General features: G+C 43.8%; 1 protein-coding gene across 1 annotated transcript in view; it reads right to left on the bottom strand.

The window, feature by feature from the left end:
• Window positions 1-319: 319 nt before the first annotated feature.
• The window catches only part of TBC1D21 (TBC1 domain family member 21), a 34,342-nt gene continuing 19,204 nt past the window's right edge, over window positions 320-15,457 (bottom strand). Inside the window, exons 7-11 of the mRNA XM_033167882.1 lie at window positions 12,581-12,677; window positions 10,886-10,983; window positions 3,028-3,144; window positions 620-709; window positions 320-382 (exon numbers count right to left, since the gene is read on the bottom strand). Coding sequence (XP_033023773.1) covers window positions 341-382; window positions 620-709; window positions 3,028-3,144; window positions 10,886-10,983; window positions 12,581-12,677 — 444 coding nt within the window. The 3' untranslated portion in view covers window positions 320-340. The remainder of the gene's footprint in view (window positions 383-619; window positions 710-3,027; window positions 3,145-10,885; window positions 10,984-12,580; window positions 12,678-15,457) is intronic.

Here is a 15,457-nt window from a genome sequence, read left to right as displayed (position 1 = left end):
TGCGTGCACAGAGTTACTCTGCCTTTGAACTCTGCCCGTTCCTTATGCTCGGTAATGTTCAGTAGGGGAGCCAGCCACATCACAGGTTCAATCATCTTTATGAACATGGTACCAAGGATGGAATCTTTCTCACTGTCTGTGGATCTGGTCTGGCTTCAACTAGCTTGATGCTCCATTTGGTGCTAAGACAACAGTGCATGCAGTTAGTCTACCTTTCTTGCTCTGACCCACGTCAATAGGAGCAGAGAGAGGGCATCTGCCCTCAGTTGATTTCCATTCTGTGTCACAAACACCACTCGGGCCACATGACTCTTTGGACTTTTATAACATGGCACCTTTATTACGGTGACTGACCAAAGAACTCCTTGAACTCCTTTGGAACCTGAGGACAAATGGAGGACACATCAGCAATGCATATAACAAGGGGAATATATCATTGTTTCTCAGGCTTTTGCCTGATTAGTAACAAAGTCTAGTTGTGTTGGAGTTTGAGCTGCCTTTGTTTGTTATTGTGAGGACAAGCTTTTCTTTTTAAAGAAAAAGCTTAAGCCTCTGTATGGAATCCTTCCCCGAACCCAGAAATATTATATTGGAAGGAGAGTTCCAGTTTTTTTCTTACCTTATCTTTATATTTCAGGAGAACCTCATACGTGTTACAGGATTTGGAGATCAATTCATTGGCATCTAGATCTACGATGTTATTGCACAGCTGTAACAGAGAAGCAAAGTGACAGCTTATCAGTCCCCTAGGCTTGCTGTTTCACAGATTTATATTGCCATTTCTGTTAGTTTGGTTGCAAATGTACTGTAGTCTCTGATATGAAAATATTAGAATGTAAGAAGAATGTTGAGTGATCAGACTAAAAGTCAGTCGGCTCCAGCACCAGTGGGAAGCATCTCTGGTGATGCCCACAGCCCTGAAGGGTGGCGCCGCCAACCCCTGTAGCCTTCCGACTCTGCTATTACTCTTCCTTGCTGGCATTGAGTCTTGTTCACACATTACACCAAACACAGGTCCATGTGTTTGCATAAAAGGGTTAGACTTGTTGATTTGTACTACTCAACTATTGTGTGCCCAGACTGTGCACTCATTGATTGTTATATCTGAATTAAACTCAGAGCTTAGAAAGCTATTATTTTAGGGACTAGTCTGAAAAGGAACTGTCAGGATCTTTCCAAGGGTGGCTCATGAGTAACGAAAGAGCCTTCAGTTGCTAAGACTGTTTATTGTGCATTGCTATTTACAGTGTAGAGCTAGTTCAAAACATGACTGATCAGTCACTCGAAGAATCCGGAAGTGCCGCTCTCCTGTTTCCTGCCCAACACCAAAGTCTTGGCACCCTAAAATGATGTCTGCGGTGCCTCCTGACCCCCCGATGCTGTGCTGGCGCCGAAAGTTGCAACTCTTCCTCAGATCCTCTCTGACTGGCATTGCTGGGTCTTTGCCCAGAGTCTCCAAGCCCCTGCACTTCCTCCTCCCTTGGAGAGACCTCCGGTGAATTGCTAGAGGAGGAGGAGTCCACCGACAGAATTGGCTGGGGTTTCCTGTAATGTAGAGAGACTTCCTCTCACGAAGGGCTGTTCTCCCAGTCCTCCTCCCGAGGAGGACCTCTCTCCCTGTCCTCCTCATGAGCAGGACCTCCACCCAGCTCTTCCTCTCGAGTAGACCTCCTGTCCCCCTCCTCCTCGAAAGGAGGACCTCTCTCCCCTCACTCCTCACAAGAAATCCCTTTGCCCCGGCTCTCCTCCCTAGTAGGACCTTCCCTTGCCTTCTCCTCACGAGGATCTGGGCAGTCCCTGACAGGAACTAATACTGGTTCGTGCTCATCCCTTCACAAAATGAACTAGTCCATTCACATTCAGTTCACAGTTCAATTCAAGTTCATCCAAATGACCTTGGGCATTTTTTCCAGGATCCAGGCTGTTGCAATCTGCTGGGCTGATGTATAAAGCATATTAATTTCCCCCAACTATTACAATCTTCACAGAATAATAGAATTATAGAGTTGGAAGGGACCATGAGTATCATTTAGTTCAACCCCCTGCAATGCAGGAATCTTTTTTGCCCAACATAGGGCTTGAACCAAAGAGTCTAAAGAGTAAAAAAGCACATGTAAGAGAATGAACTTTAGATGATCTTGAAGGTGACCTTTATCAGGAGAGTAACCAACTGGCAGCAGCAGAGATCAGGAATCTGTGGCCCTGAAGATGTAGCTGGACAACAATTCCCATCATCCGTAACCATTGACCAAGCTGGCTGGGGCTGATGGGTGTTAGAGGTCAACAATATCCAGAGGGTTACAGGTTTCCTATAGCATGGTTGCTGAATATGGTTAGCTCATATTGATGCATTATAATCTTTGTGGTTGTTGTTGTTGTTCAGTCGTTCAGTCGTGTCCGACTCTTCGTGACTCCATGGACCAGAGCACGCCAGGCACGCCTATCCTTCTCTGCCTCTCGCAGTTTGACTCACTTTCTTGGGTTCCATGATCACTGCAGATGGTGACAGCAGTCACGAAATTAGAAGACGCCTGCTTCTTGGGAGAAAAGCAATGACAAACCTAGACATCATCTTAAAAAGCAAAGACATCACCTTGCCGACAAAGGTCCGTATAGTTAAAGCTATGGTTTTCCCAGTAGTAATGTACGGAAGTGAGAGCTGGACCATAAAGAAGGCTGATCGCCGAAGAATTGATGCTTTTGAATTATGGTGCTGGAGGAGACTCTTGAGAGTCCCATGGACTGCAAGAAGATCTTTGTGGTAGGCAGCAGCAAAAATCTAGACGTTCTCTAGGTGTACGCCATTGCTTTCCTTCCAACCCTACAACTTCACCATTCAACATTTATTTATTTATAAGAGTATGTGTTATGCCACTGTATCATAAAATATCAGGGCAGCATACAACATTCACCAAGATTTTTGAAGGTAGTTTGCATATGTGGGAATTCCAGGATACCCTGGATTATAGTCCTGGTGCTTAAATTGCATCTCATGTAACTTTTAGGTGTTCTGATAGTCTGACTCACCAGTAAAATGTCCTCTCCATTCATGTCTTCTCTCAGGATCTGATCTCTCACTGTCTGCAACATTGTGTAGGCTACAATCACTTGAAAGTTTCTGCAAGGCAGCCCAGTCAGAAACACCTTGGAGGAGACCAACACAAGCTAGAATTAGGGGTGAACGGATCAGTCTATTCCCAGCCTGTGCCAATTATATGTGTACATCTGTTCCATCTCTGCATTCATTTGTGATATTTTTTTTTTCATTAAAAAATCTGAACTCTAATTTTGTATAGACAGAGAAGATTCCCCCCCCCAAAAAAAAAAGTTAAAAGAAAAGTAAAATACCATCATTATAAATATTCTGGAGGGTGTTGTAACAAATGTTGCTTGTGCATGATCTATTGTTCTTGTGTGAGCCATACATTTTGAATATTATCTTCAACACATTTTGTTGTTATATAACCTCTAAAACAGCTTATCCTGTGTTTGTGTATTTATTATGACATTTAAAAATTAGCTTATGCCAAAGTTTTAACAAATCTTTGCACTTACTTAACATTCATTCCCATATTTTCATATAATGGGATACATTATATGATAGAATCCTGTGCCAAATTCCTGGTCCCCATTCTTTTATAGATGTAACCTGTCCCCCCACCCCAACAAGGAGAGCCTGCAGGATCAGGTCAATGGCCCATCTAGTCCAGCATCCTGTTCTCACAGGGACCAACCAGATGCCTGCGGGAAACCCATAAGCAGAATCTGAGAACAAGAGCACTCTCCCTTGCTGTGGTCTCCAGCAATTGGCATTCAGAAAGGCCTCTGACCCTGGAGCCAGGGCAAAAGAAAGAAAGAAAGAAAGAAAGAAAGAAAGAAAGAAAGAAAGAAAGAAAGAAGGTAAAGGACCTCTGGGTGGTTAAGTCCAGTCAAAGGTGACTACAGAGTTGTGGCACTCATCTCGCTTTCAGGCCGAGGGAGCCTGCGTTTGTCCACAGACAGCTTTCCGGGTCATGTGGCAGCAGGACTAAACCACTTCTGGGACAACAGAACCCCATGATGGAAACCAGAGTGCACGGAAATGCCGTTTACCTTCCCGCCGCAGCGGTACCTATTTATCTACTTGCACTGGTGTGCTTTCAAACTGCTAGGTTGGCAAGAGCTGGGGCAGAGCAACGGGAGCTCACCCTGTCGTGGGGATTCAAACCGCCGACCTTCTGATCGGCAAGCCCAAGAGGCTCAGTGGTTTAGACCACAGCGACAAAGCTAAAGAGGTAAATAGGGCTTAGTGAGCTGAGAGAGTCTGTGGCAAAGAGAAGTCCAGAAGCAGAAGCAGGAGAGGAAGGAGTCCAAGAGACAGAGAGTCTGGCTGGTGAAGAGGCACAGGTGTCTCCTCCTGCTGCTGCAACAGCCTCCTCTCCTCGCTGGTCTCCCAGAAGAGGCATGAAGCGGGAGGAGCAGAGGACAGGCATGCTGGCACAGTCTCAGATTGCTTGCAGAAACCCTGGGAGAGGAGGGCACTTAGGCAGCTGTGTGAATCATAGAATCATAGAGTTGGAAGAGACCACTGGCAGGGACCTCCAGCCTCCACAAGGGGCAAGACCTACCAGAGAGAGTTGGTGTGCTCATTAGGCCTGGCACTCCTGTGCCGATCCTGATTTTTCTAATGAAGAGTTAGCTTCACTTAACTCTGTGTCATTTACTGCTGGCCAGCTCCTGACACCGACAGGGTTTTTGCAGGGGTTAAATGAGGAGTGGGAGACCCATGTAAGGAGCCACCTCAGTGGTTAAGACCACAGCACCAACCATATCCATTATGGCTAGTAGGCATTGATTGGCCTGATGCTCCATGGATTTGTCTAATCCATCCAAGTTGGTGGCCTCACTGCCTCCTGTGGGAGCAAGTTCTCGAATTTAACTGTGTTGCACTGTGTGAAGAAGTCCTTTCTTTTCTCTGTCCTGAAACTTCCGTCATTCAGGTTCATTAGATGCCCGCAAGTTCTAGTGCTGTGAGAGAGGGACAAAATCTTTCTCTATCCACTTTCTCAATGCCACCCACAATTTTATAAACTCATCATGTCACCTTTTCCTCGCCCGTTCTCTAATCTCAAATGCCCCCAAACGCTTCAACCTCTTCTCGTAGGGGAGTCACTTCATTCCAGGGATTATTTTGATTTGTCCTTTCCTGAATATGTGGCTACTAAAATGCTCACTGCAACCAACATATTTGCCACTTGCTGTTTGTGGTTGTGTTTTGTTTTTAAAAAAAGATCTGCACAAAAGTTTTTATTTAAATTTGCATTTAAATATGTGTTCTCTATCACTGTACATATTTTAACACATTTCTGCAATTTTGGGCACACTTTGCTACATTTTGAGCTGAAAACTGTATTGAAACATTCGGAAAAGTGTAAGATCTGAAGGATTATTCCATCTCACTCGGCACATTGGTCTGGGAGCTGCTGCAGATCAGATCAATTTGCACCGGAATGCAGAGAAACTGAATTCTTCCAGCGTACCTCACTAGAATCAGTGGATGTCATGGAGGATGGGGAGAGGGAGAAGGTTGAACCACTTGAAATCTCTGCTTAGCATTTATTCTACTTTCTCTTCCCCATCAGTCATTTTAGGTTGACAGCAATGTGTGCACCCAAGTGTTGTTTTGTGTAAGACATACACTATGTCTGAAGGAGAAAGGATGACAACAAGGTGATATGAGCCAAACTGTGATGCCCGGTTATTATAGAAGATGCCTGCTTTGTAACACCAGAAGATCACACTGCAAAGAATCTTATCCCTGACTTATCAGGATCTGTATAGAAGGAGTAGTTCAGCACACCATTCGAGGAAGTGTCTAGTCTGACACATAGCAGGGTGCCAGAAGGAACCACAAGGCACCTAGAGCCTTAGAAATGAGTCAATTTCCTCTGTAACTTCCTTTGTTTTTCCCCTGATTTGTTTTGCTCTGTGTGCCACTCATCCCAGATTCTGGTTTAACTAGGAAAACGGCAAACAACAATTTCAGAATTGGAGCACGCCTCATTCACAGCTTTCTGTTCCTTCGGAGAATTTGCATATCTTAGACCCTTCCCCTGTGCACAGGTGCATTGACAAAACACTGCAAAATGGCTCTCTTGGTGTGGTTGCACATCAGGATTTTTTTTTTTTTTGGAGGGGGGCTTTGGTCTTGTGCATTAGTAAAACACCACACCAAAAGAATCTTCATTAGTAATTGCATTGCAACATAGAATTAGTTGTGGAAGGTGCAACTCTTTACCCACACTTTTGCCATGTGGGATGTATATTTTAAGAATTCACCTTATTTCTAGGATGCAATATGTTTTAAACTGCTTTTAATTTTGTGTTTTAATTGTTGTAAACCTATCCTGGGACCTCGGGGTGGAGGGCAGCTTATTTATTGTTGTTGTTATTAACAAGGCTTTTATATATATATATATACCACACACTTTTAATTTAATCCATACATCTAGAAGCTAAACTTCCTTTAAAAATAACAACATCATACAGAAGTATGATGATTGCATTAGGAAGAGGAAGTGGGTTTAAAAGATCTTGCAATAAAAATAAAGATTATTCTCACTGACATATACTTCAGTAAACTTTGGTTCATCTTCTGCCTGGCTTCTGATGAGGCAATATTAATCTCTAAATGATCCTATATGGGACAACTATTCAAGAATCACGAATAAGTAAAATCCTTTTGTGTTGTGGAAACATTCATTCGGAAAGCCAGATTTAAAACCAATAAAGATATTTGGGCTGTTTTATCTAGGCTTGCGTGTGAATTAACGATGAAGGTGTGTGTGTGGGGGGGGGAGGAAGATGTGAATGCAACAGAGTCAATGAAAGTTGTACCAGAATGTGCATGCGGGGTGTGTGCCACATGCAACGTTTGGAGAGTTTAAAAACCAAGAAAAATTGAGAATTCTTAATGCATTGAATCTACTTTGGAAGCAAAGCCAGGCAATTCCAGAACTCTAAAATGCAGGGACAAAATTGGAAGATGAGAATCCTAGGTGTGGATGTGACCGTTGCGGGTTTATCCTGCCACAATGAGGCCCACCTTCAAGATTTGGAGGAGACCAGATAACTTACTGTTCAGCTGCTTTCCCTTCCCCATATTTTCCTTTTCCACTCCATGCCCTGCCCAAGATTAGGATACTGAGTCACTGCAGCCTTAAGGAAATGAAGCAAAGCCCTTTATGAACAGAAAAATTCAGATTTCCTGTGGAGCACAGACTGATATGGGCTGAAAAGTTTTTTCCCGCATGCATATTTTCAAATAGAGCTTAGCTAAATTCAATTCTGCCGCATTGCCAGTACAATGGTACCTCTGGTTACGTACTTAATTCGTTCCGGAGGTCCATTCTTAACCTGAAGCACCACTTTAGCTAATGGGGCCTCCCGCTGCCACTGCGCTGCCAGAGCACGATTTCTGTTCTTATCCTGAAGCAAAGTTCTTAACCTGAAGTGTTATTTCTGGGTTAGCGGAGTATGTAACCTGAAGCGTATGTAACCTGAAGCGTATGTAACCCGAGGTACCACACTGTACAACAGAGAAGCTGACCTTTGGTTATTTCTTAAGCAAGGCAGAAGTAAGCTAAACCAGTGCTTGCTTCTTTGGCGATCACTCATAGCCGGGTAAGATTGTCTTCTATAAACACTGTTTTAACAGTGAGTCCATAAGGACTGTGGAGGCCAATTCTGGATCCACACGTCCTTCCACAGTGGAGACATAAGTTTCTGGATGGGAGTTGATCACAGTGTGGATTTGCCAAGCGTGCCTTCCTCTTAGCACGTTTCTCCCTGGCATCCTGAGTTCAAGTGTCTTCAAAGCCCATGACACCTTTGTAAAGGTTGTTCTCCAACTGGAGCGCTCGCAGGCCAGTGTTTCCCAGTTGTCAGTGTTTATACTACATTTTTTAAGATTTGCCTTGAAACGGTCTTTAAACCTCTTTTGTTGACCACCAGCATTATGCTTTCCATTTTTAAGTTTGGAATAGAGTAGTTGCTTTGGAAGATGATCATCAGGCATCCGCACAACATGACCAGTCCAACGAAGTTGATGTTGAAGAATCATTGCTTCAGTGCTGGTGATCTTTGCTTCTTCCAGTACACTGATATTAGTTCGCCTGTCTTCCCAAATGATGTGTAAAATTTTTCGGAGACACCGTTGATGGAATCTTTCGAAGAGTTGGAGATGGTGTTTATAAGTGGTTCATGTTTCACAAGCATATAGTAAGGTTGGTAGTACAATAGCTTTGTAAACAAGCATTTTGGTTTCCCTGCGAATGTCTCGGTCCTCAAACACTGTGCACTTCAATCAGGAGAAAGCTGCACTCCCAGAGCTCAGGCGATGCTAGATTTTGGCATCAATGTTGGCCCTTGTGGAAAGATAACTGCCCAGGTAGGAGAAGTGATCGATGTTTTCCAACCAGTGCAGGGAAAACTAATGTGGCATTATTTGGTGGAGGAAAGAGGGCAGGGATAAGGTTGCTACTAAGGCAGGCTTCCTCAAACTTGGCCCTCCAGATGTTTGTGGCCTACAACTCCCATGATCTCTAGCAGGACCAGTGGTCAGGGATGATGGGAATTGTAGTCTCAAAACATCTGGAGGGCCGAGTTTGAGGAAGCCTGTACTAAGCTCTCCTGTGGCTCGGGATGGGTGGTCTCAGCTGGTGCAGAAGGGGAGGAAGCTGTTAGGGGAGGGGTAGAGCCTAGTGACAATTTCAGGAACATCTGGATTGGTGTGGTGAACTACTGGACTGCAGGTGTAGCTTCTCAGTGGATTCTTCATGCTCTGAATTGACTCTGCCCATTCTAGCAGGTCATTGGATCATTTTGGGCAGGAGACAGTATAAAAGGACTCCTGTTCCAGATGAGCTTTATTTGAGCAGGAATATCTTCAGGTGCTCTAGTGTGTCCATGTTTCATTGGTGGCTGTTCGGTTCTGGCTTGCTCCTCAACTCTGCTTTCCAATGAGTCCTTCAACCCTGATTACTGACTCATTCCATGGTTATTAATTCAAGGTTCCTGGTTCATCCCAGACTTCTGCCTGTAACCCAACTATGACCAGCCCTGTCTTTAGCATATGCACCACCGGGGTGCAAAGATCCGCCCAGCACCCCCTAAATTTAGTTTAGCCCCCAAATTAACTTTTCTTATGCTTATGTCAGACACCACGCTTATGCCTTATCTCTTGTTGTGAACAACAAGCGCCGTCATTGAGTCTGACAAGCGCCGCCGTTGTGAATGACAAGCGCGGCGCCTCTTTGGTAAATGAGTGCACGAAGTTGAAAGTCCTTTTGTGAAACCATAGGTATACATTTCGTTAATACCTAGGTATATAGGTATTTTGTTTTTCTAGCTTGATCAAAATTATTTATTATTTCATAATAGGTAGATAGTTAAGAGCTTAGGCAGCTTCCGCAGCGGGTGCCTGGGGCCCCCCAGAATTTGGCGCCTGGGTGCCCTGCACCCTTTGCACCCCCGGGTAAAGACGGCCTTGACTATGACATGGACAAAGGATTGCACATAGCTGGAACAAGCCTGACTTAAGGCACATAGGAAGCTCAGTATTTGTCTGCACTGATTGGCAGAGAGACCTTCTACATGCAAAGCAGATGCCCCACCACTGGCCCACAGTCCTTCCTTTGCTTGGTTCCTTGGTGGTAGAGACTGACAGACGTTTGAGAGAGGGGGTTACAAAAGAAAGAAAGAAACCTCTTAAGCCATAAGGAAATGAGCTTGTCCCTTTGATTCTGACCCTTCACCCTGAAATTTTACTCCTTCCACTAGAGACCCACAGAAGAACCTTGAAACATTAAAAAATCAGGTCAAACTCTGAGGTCTGGCAACCCTAGGAAGGATATACGGCATTTGCAATAAACTGCTTGAAGCCCAAAGACCCCTAGAGGAACTGGCTAGGAGGCCGACCTGCTACAACAATAACACCAACGCAAATCCTAATGGCCTGGATTAATTGAGCTTCTTTGGAGATAGCGAAGAAATTTCCTTTCCCAACCCAGATGGAGCTTTGCCCTTTCACCTCCCTTCCACATAATTACCGACAAACGGCTGGTGTGCAGAAGCCGACTCAGCAGGAAGGGCATACACAAGGGAAAAATTCTCTGCACATATTAATTGAAATAATAAAAGGCACCGGGGTACAGGAGGGGCGGCTGAGGCAGCTAAACAAATGGCTGCTGTTTGGCGGGGTCAGAACATCCTGCTACAGCAGCAGTCCTGGCCTCCATTTGGGATTCGACTTAAAAAGGCAAAAAAAGAAAAAGGCTTTAAGAGGAGCTGTGGAATAACCACTAATGCGCACCAGCTGTGTAGCTGGCAGGAATCACTGGCCAGCATCAGGGAGAGGCTGCTTCTCGTCTGGCAAGGCTGCCAAGCCCCCTAATTTTTGCCCAGAGAGTCAACAAAACGGAGAGAACTGCCAGCCGTAGTGAAACAGATTTTGCATTTAAACTCCACTGTGGCATCCGCTGCACGAACAAGATTTTGCTCACTGGAATCTGAATGCAGGTTTCCAGGACTGTGCTGAGAGTCTCCCTCTCCCTCTCCGCCCCCCTCTTGATATATATTCTCATTTAATTATGCATTTGCTTTAGGAACTGCCTCTCTATCACTGTTGCTCTTAGGAATGGCATGTGGAAGCAATCTAAATCCAGTTAGCCAGCATGGTAGCAAGCAAAATATGCCAATGCATTAAGATGCACAGATGAAGCTGCCATATACCAGGCGAGACGATTTGTCCATTTAGTCACCCAAACAGGTACTGAGGGGTGTTTTATATCCAGCATCTCTTCAGGAGCATAAACTTCCAGCCAAGTACATAGCAAAAACCACTCACCTCCCAAAGTCTCCAGACATCGTCAAAAGACTTGAAAACTCGCTGGAAAAACAGGCAGAACCAAGGGAACAAGGACTGTACCACTCGACCTTTCTCTTCTAGAAATATTAAGGAAACGGAAGTTTAGATACCCATGAATCCTATCTCAACCCAGAGGGACTGGCGGATTGACCTAACAGAACAAATAGGTACCTTTGAGCTCATCTAGTTCAACTTCCTCTCAATGTAGGATCTGCAGGGCAGAGCAGGATGCAACAACAATATTCCTGATAGGATGCCCTGCCAGCCAGAATCTGCTTAAGTACCAACAGCAAAGGAGAGCCCGCCGCCCCTGGGAATGCCTTCCTATTGTTGATTTGTGAATCAATGATGCTGATGGTATCTTGGAACAGTGAGCTACAAGACTTCCTGCCCTGCTGCCTTCTGAGTTGAGGACAGAAGGTAAAGGTATAGGGTAAAGGGACCCCTGACCATTAGGTCCAGTCATGGACAATTTGGGGGCTGTGGTGCTCATCTCGCTTTACTGGCCGAGGGAGCCGGCATACAGCTTCCGGGTCATGTGGCCAGCATGACTAAGCCGCTTCTGGCGAACCAGAGCAGCGCACGGAAATGCCGTTTACCTTCCCGCTGGAGTGGTACCTATTCATCTACTTGCACTTTGACGTGCTTTTGAACTGCTAGGTTGGCAGGAGCTGGGACCGAGCAACGGGAGCTCACCCCATCCCGGGGATTCAAACCGCCGACCTTCTGATCAACAAGCCCTAGGCTCTGTGGTTTGACCCACAGCACCACCTGCGTCCCTGAGGACAGAAGGTAGAAACACAGAATCATGTAGGTCAACTACTTAAGCTTCCTGCTCTATGCAGGGAATCCAAAGCTACATCATTCTCAACAGATGGATGTCCAGCCTTGGTTTGAAGACCTTCAACCTTTTAGGCAAATTATTCCATTATCCAATTGCTCTTACCACGAACACATCTGTCTGTGGCTTTCCTTTTGGGAATTATAGGGACAGAACTACCCAAATTGTATAGAAATTTATTCGTGTATGCAACTACAGCAGCAAGAATGCTACTTGCCCAAAAATGGAAAGCAGAAGAAGTCCCAGCGAAAGAAGAATGGATACAAAAACTTGTGGAATATGCTGAAATGGTGAAACTTATCAGAAAAATAAGAAATCAAGATAACAAACATTTTTTTTCTAAAAGAATGGAAATGGTTTATGGAATATTTACAAATAAACTGTAAACAGATAAGAACATTGGCAGGATTATTGTAATAACCTGCAGTTTTATAAGAGTATATATTTGAAGTAGATGAATAAATGAGCAAATTAAGTTAATTTGGAATATGCAGAAAATATATATATATAAATAAGGAACCACAGAAAGAGGGGGAAGGAAGTTGAGTTTTGAAATGTTAAAAGGATTGTGAAATTATTGAAATGTATAAAATTGAAAATAATAAATAAAAGAAAAGCAGGGAAAGAATCTGTCTCTTTAACTACCGTAAATATCAGTAATAGGGACTCTGCACACATATCTCGGCCTGTATAACTTCTGACCCTTAAAGCCAACAATACTTTTCACTACCCGTATGTTGTGGCTTGCTAGAGTGGTTGGCAATCCCAAAACTTTTGCAAGTATGTTGGTGCAGCGTGATATCTGAAGAATCTGGACAGGTGGCAGAACTTACCCAAATGCTTTGCAAAGGTTGGATCCATAAATGTAATCAAGGCTCTAAGCATGATCAGGTTTTTCTCCACCCCAACGTTCATAATGCAGCTATTCTCCTGGAAAACAAGAACCCCGGGCTGTGAAAATATTCAAAGGAGCATGATGAGGCCAGATGGTGCGGGCTGGCTGCGTCCTGATCTTGCATAGGTCAGTCCACATGATGGGAATAAATCTTCCCCAAGACACCCAGGAAACCGAAATATATAGTTGTTCCAGGGACACGTTTGTACTCTGCCCAGACCTGTACGGGAGGAGTCCCTATTGTGGATATCTAGCAAAATGCTGGATGTGCTATCTTCTGTTCCCCAGCACAGAATGCAAAAACCGCCAGCATTTCTTTGGAGTTCAGAGACCTCCCTACATCAAGCAAATGCACTCTTTTAAAAGATTTCCGCCCCAAGCTTCCCACCCACCAGGACCCATAAGATGGCTTAACAAATGTATACAGGTAAATGAGTTAGAGCACATGAGCCTTGTTGTATCAGAATTCATGTCTATCGATAGGATCCAGCTTGCTGGACGCATACCTCCAGGAAGTCCACAAGCAGGGTATAAGCACAATTGCCCCCTGGCTCCCCTGCTGCTCAACAACATACTGGCATTCAAATATCTGAAGGGCGGCTGTTGTTGTTATTAGAATTGATCTAATTGTTATTAGAATTCTGTCTTGGGCCCAGTCTTATTCAACATCTTTATCAATGACTTGGATGATGGGTTTGAGGGTATCCTGATCAAGTTTGCAGATGACACCAAATTGGGAGGGGTGGCTAATACCCCAGAGGACAGGATCACACTTCAGAATGACCTTAACAGATTAGAGAACTGGGCCAAAGCAAACAAGATGAATTTTAACAGGGAGAAATGTAAAGTACTACACTTGGGCAAAAAAAATGAAAGGCACAAATACAGGATGGGTGACACCTGGCTTGAGAGCAGTACATGTGAAAAGGATCTAGGCGTCTTGGTAGACCATAAACTTGACATGAGTCAACAGTGTGATGCAGCAGCTAAAAAAAGCCAATGCAATTCTGGGCTGCATCAATAGGAGTATAGCATCTAGATCAAGGGAAATAATAGTACCACTGTATTCCGCTCTGGTCAGACCTCACCTCGAATACTGTGTCCAGTTCTGGGCACCACAGTTCAAGAAGGATACTGAGAAGCTGGAACATGTCCAGAGGAGGGCAACCAAAATGGTCAATGGCCTGGAAACGATGCCTTATGAGGAACGGCTTAGGGAGCTGGGTATGTTTAGCCTGGAGAAGAGAAGGTTGAGGGGTGATATGATAGCCATGTTCAAATATATAAAAGGATGCCATATGGAGGAGGGAGAAAGGTTGTTTTCTGCTCCTCCAGAGAAGCGGACACGAGGCAATGGATTCAAACTACAAGAAAGAAGATTCCACCTAAACATTAGGAAGAACTTCCTGACAGTAAGAGCTGTTTGACAGTGGAATTTGCTGCCAAGGAGTGTGGTGGAGTCTCCTTCTTTGGAGGTCTTTAAGCGGAGGCTTGACAGCCATCTGTCAGGAATGCTTTGATGGTGTTTCCTGCTTGGCAGGGGGTTGGACTGGATGGCCCTTGTGGTCTCTTCCAACTCTATGATTCTATGATATACAGAGGCAGTTGACAAACAATAAAAGCACACAGCCACATAATGTGTATCAAACCAATTATAAAAATACAGCTACCTGTAATTAAAATAAATAGCAAAACAACCACATTAAAACACCTATAATTAAAATACATAATAAAGAAGCCAATTAAAATACATAGTAAAGAAGCCTATTAAAACAGTGAACAGCAAAAACCACAATCAAAGCCAGGAATTCAAGCAAGGAGGTCAGGAGAATGCTTGTGTAAACATGCGTATTCAAGAGCCGGTGGAATGCCAATACTGATGGGGCCTCTCATATTTCAGCAGGCAGTAGAAGATGGAATGTACTTATTATAATCTGTTCCAGGACTAGAAGTAAGGAGCAGAACTGGCTAGGAAGTCGTTTTCAGCAAATCTTCCTAATAGTAAGAGCTTTCTACCAGGGGAATGGATTGCATTAAGTGGGGATGGGGGGCTCCCCATTGATGCAAGCATTTAAACAGAGGCTGGGTAGTCATCTCTCGGGGATTCTGTAGAATCCTGCGCTGCAGACCATGCATCGAGCAGAGGGTTGAGTATATTACACCAGTAAAATTAGCTAAAATGTATAAAACAAGTAATAAATGTTGGAAATGTAAAGAGAAAGAAGGAACTTTTTATCATATGTGGTGGGAATGTAAGAAGGCGAAAGGCTTCTGGGAAATGATACATAATGAGATGAAAAAAATGTTGAAATATACATTTATAAAGAAACAAGAAGCATTTCTGCTTGGAATTGTAGGAAAAGAGATTAATAGACAAGATAAAAAATTGTTCCTATACGCAACAACGGCAGCAAGAATGTTACTGGCACAGAAATGGAAGCAAGAAGAATTACCGATGAGTGAAGATTGGCAGATGAAGTTAATGGACTATGCAGAATTGGATAAGATGACAGGAAGAATTCGAAACCGGCAGGACCAGGAATTCCTGAAGGATTGGACTAAGTTCGAGAAATATTTGTGAACAACAAATCATGCTAGTAGGCTTACAAGAAGTTTTGTAAGGTTAATCTTAGAAACATTACGGAAATAATTTTGGATGGTAATAATTAATTGTTGAGATAAAAAGTAATAGTGAAATTGGAAATACAATAAGAAATTACAAAATTTGAAAATCCTGAGTAGAAGTTGATAGAAGTCAAAAATATGTATAAGAGATGAATATCAATGGATGTTTAAAAGAATGTATGTAAAATTT

This window comes from Lacerta agilis, chromosome 13 (genome assembly GCF_009819535.1).
Source record: "Lacerta agilis isolate rLacAgi1 chromosome 13, rLacAgi1.pri, whole genome shotgun sequence".
NCBI classification, from domain to species: Eukaryota; Metazoa; Chordata; class Lepidosauria; order Squamata; family Lacertidae; genus Lacerta; species Lacerta agilis.
Note: the sequence above shows the minus strand (reverse complement) of the source record. Positions and strands in the feature narration are given on the sequence as shown.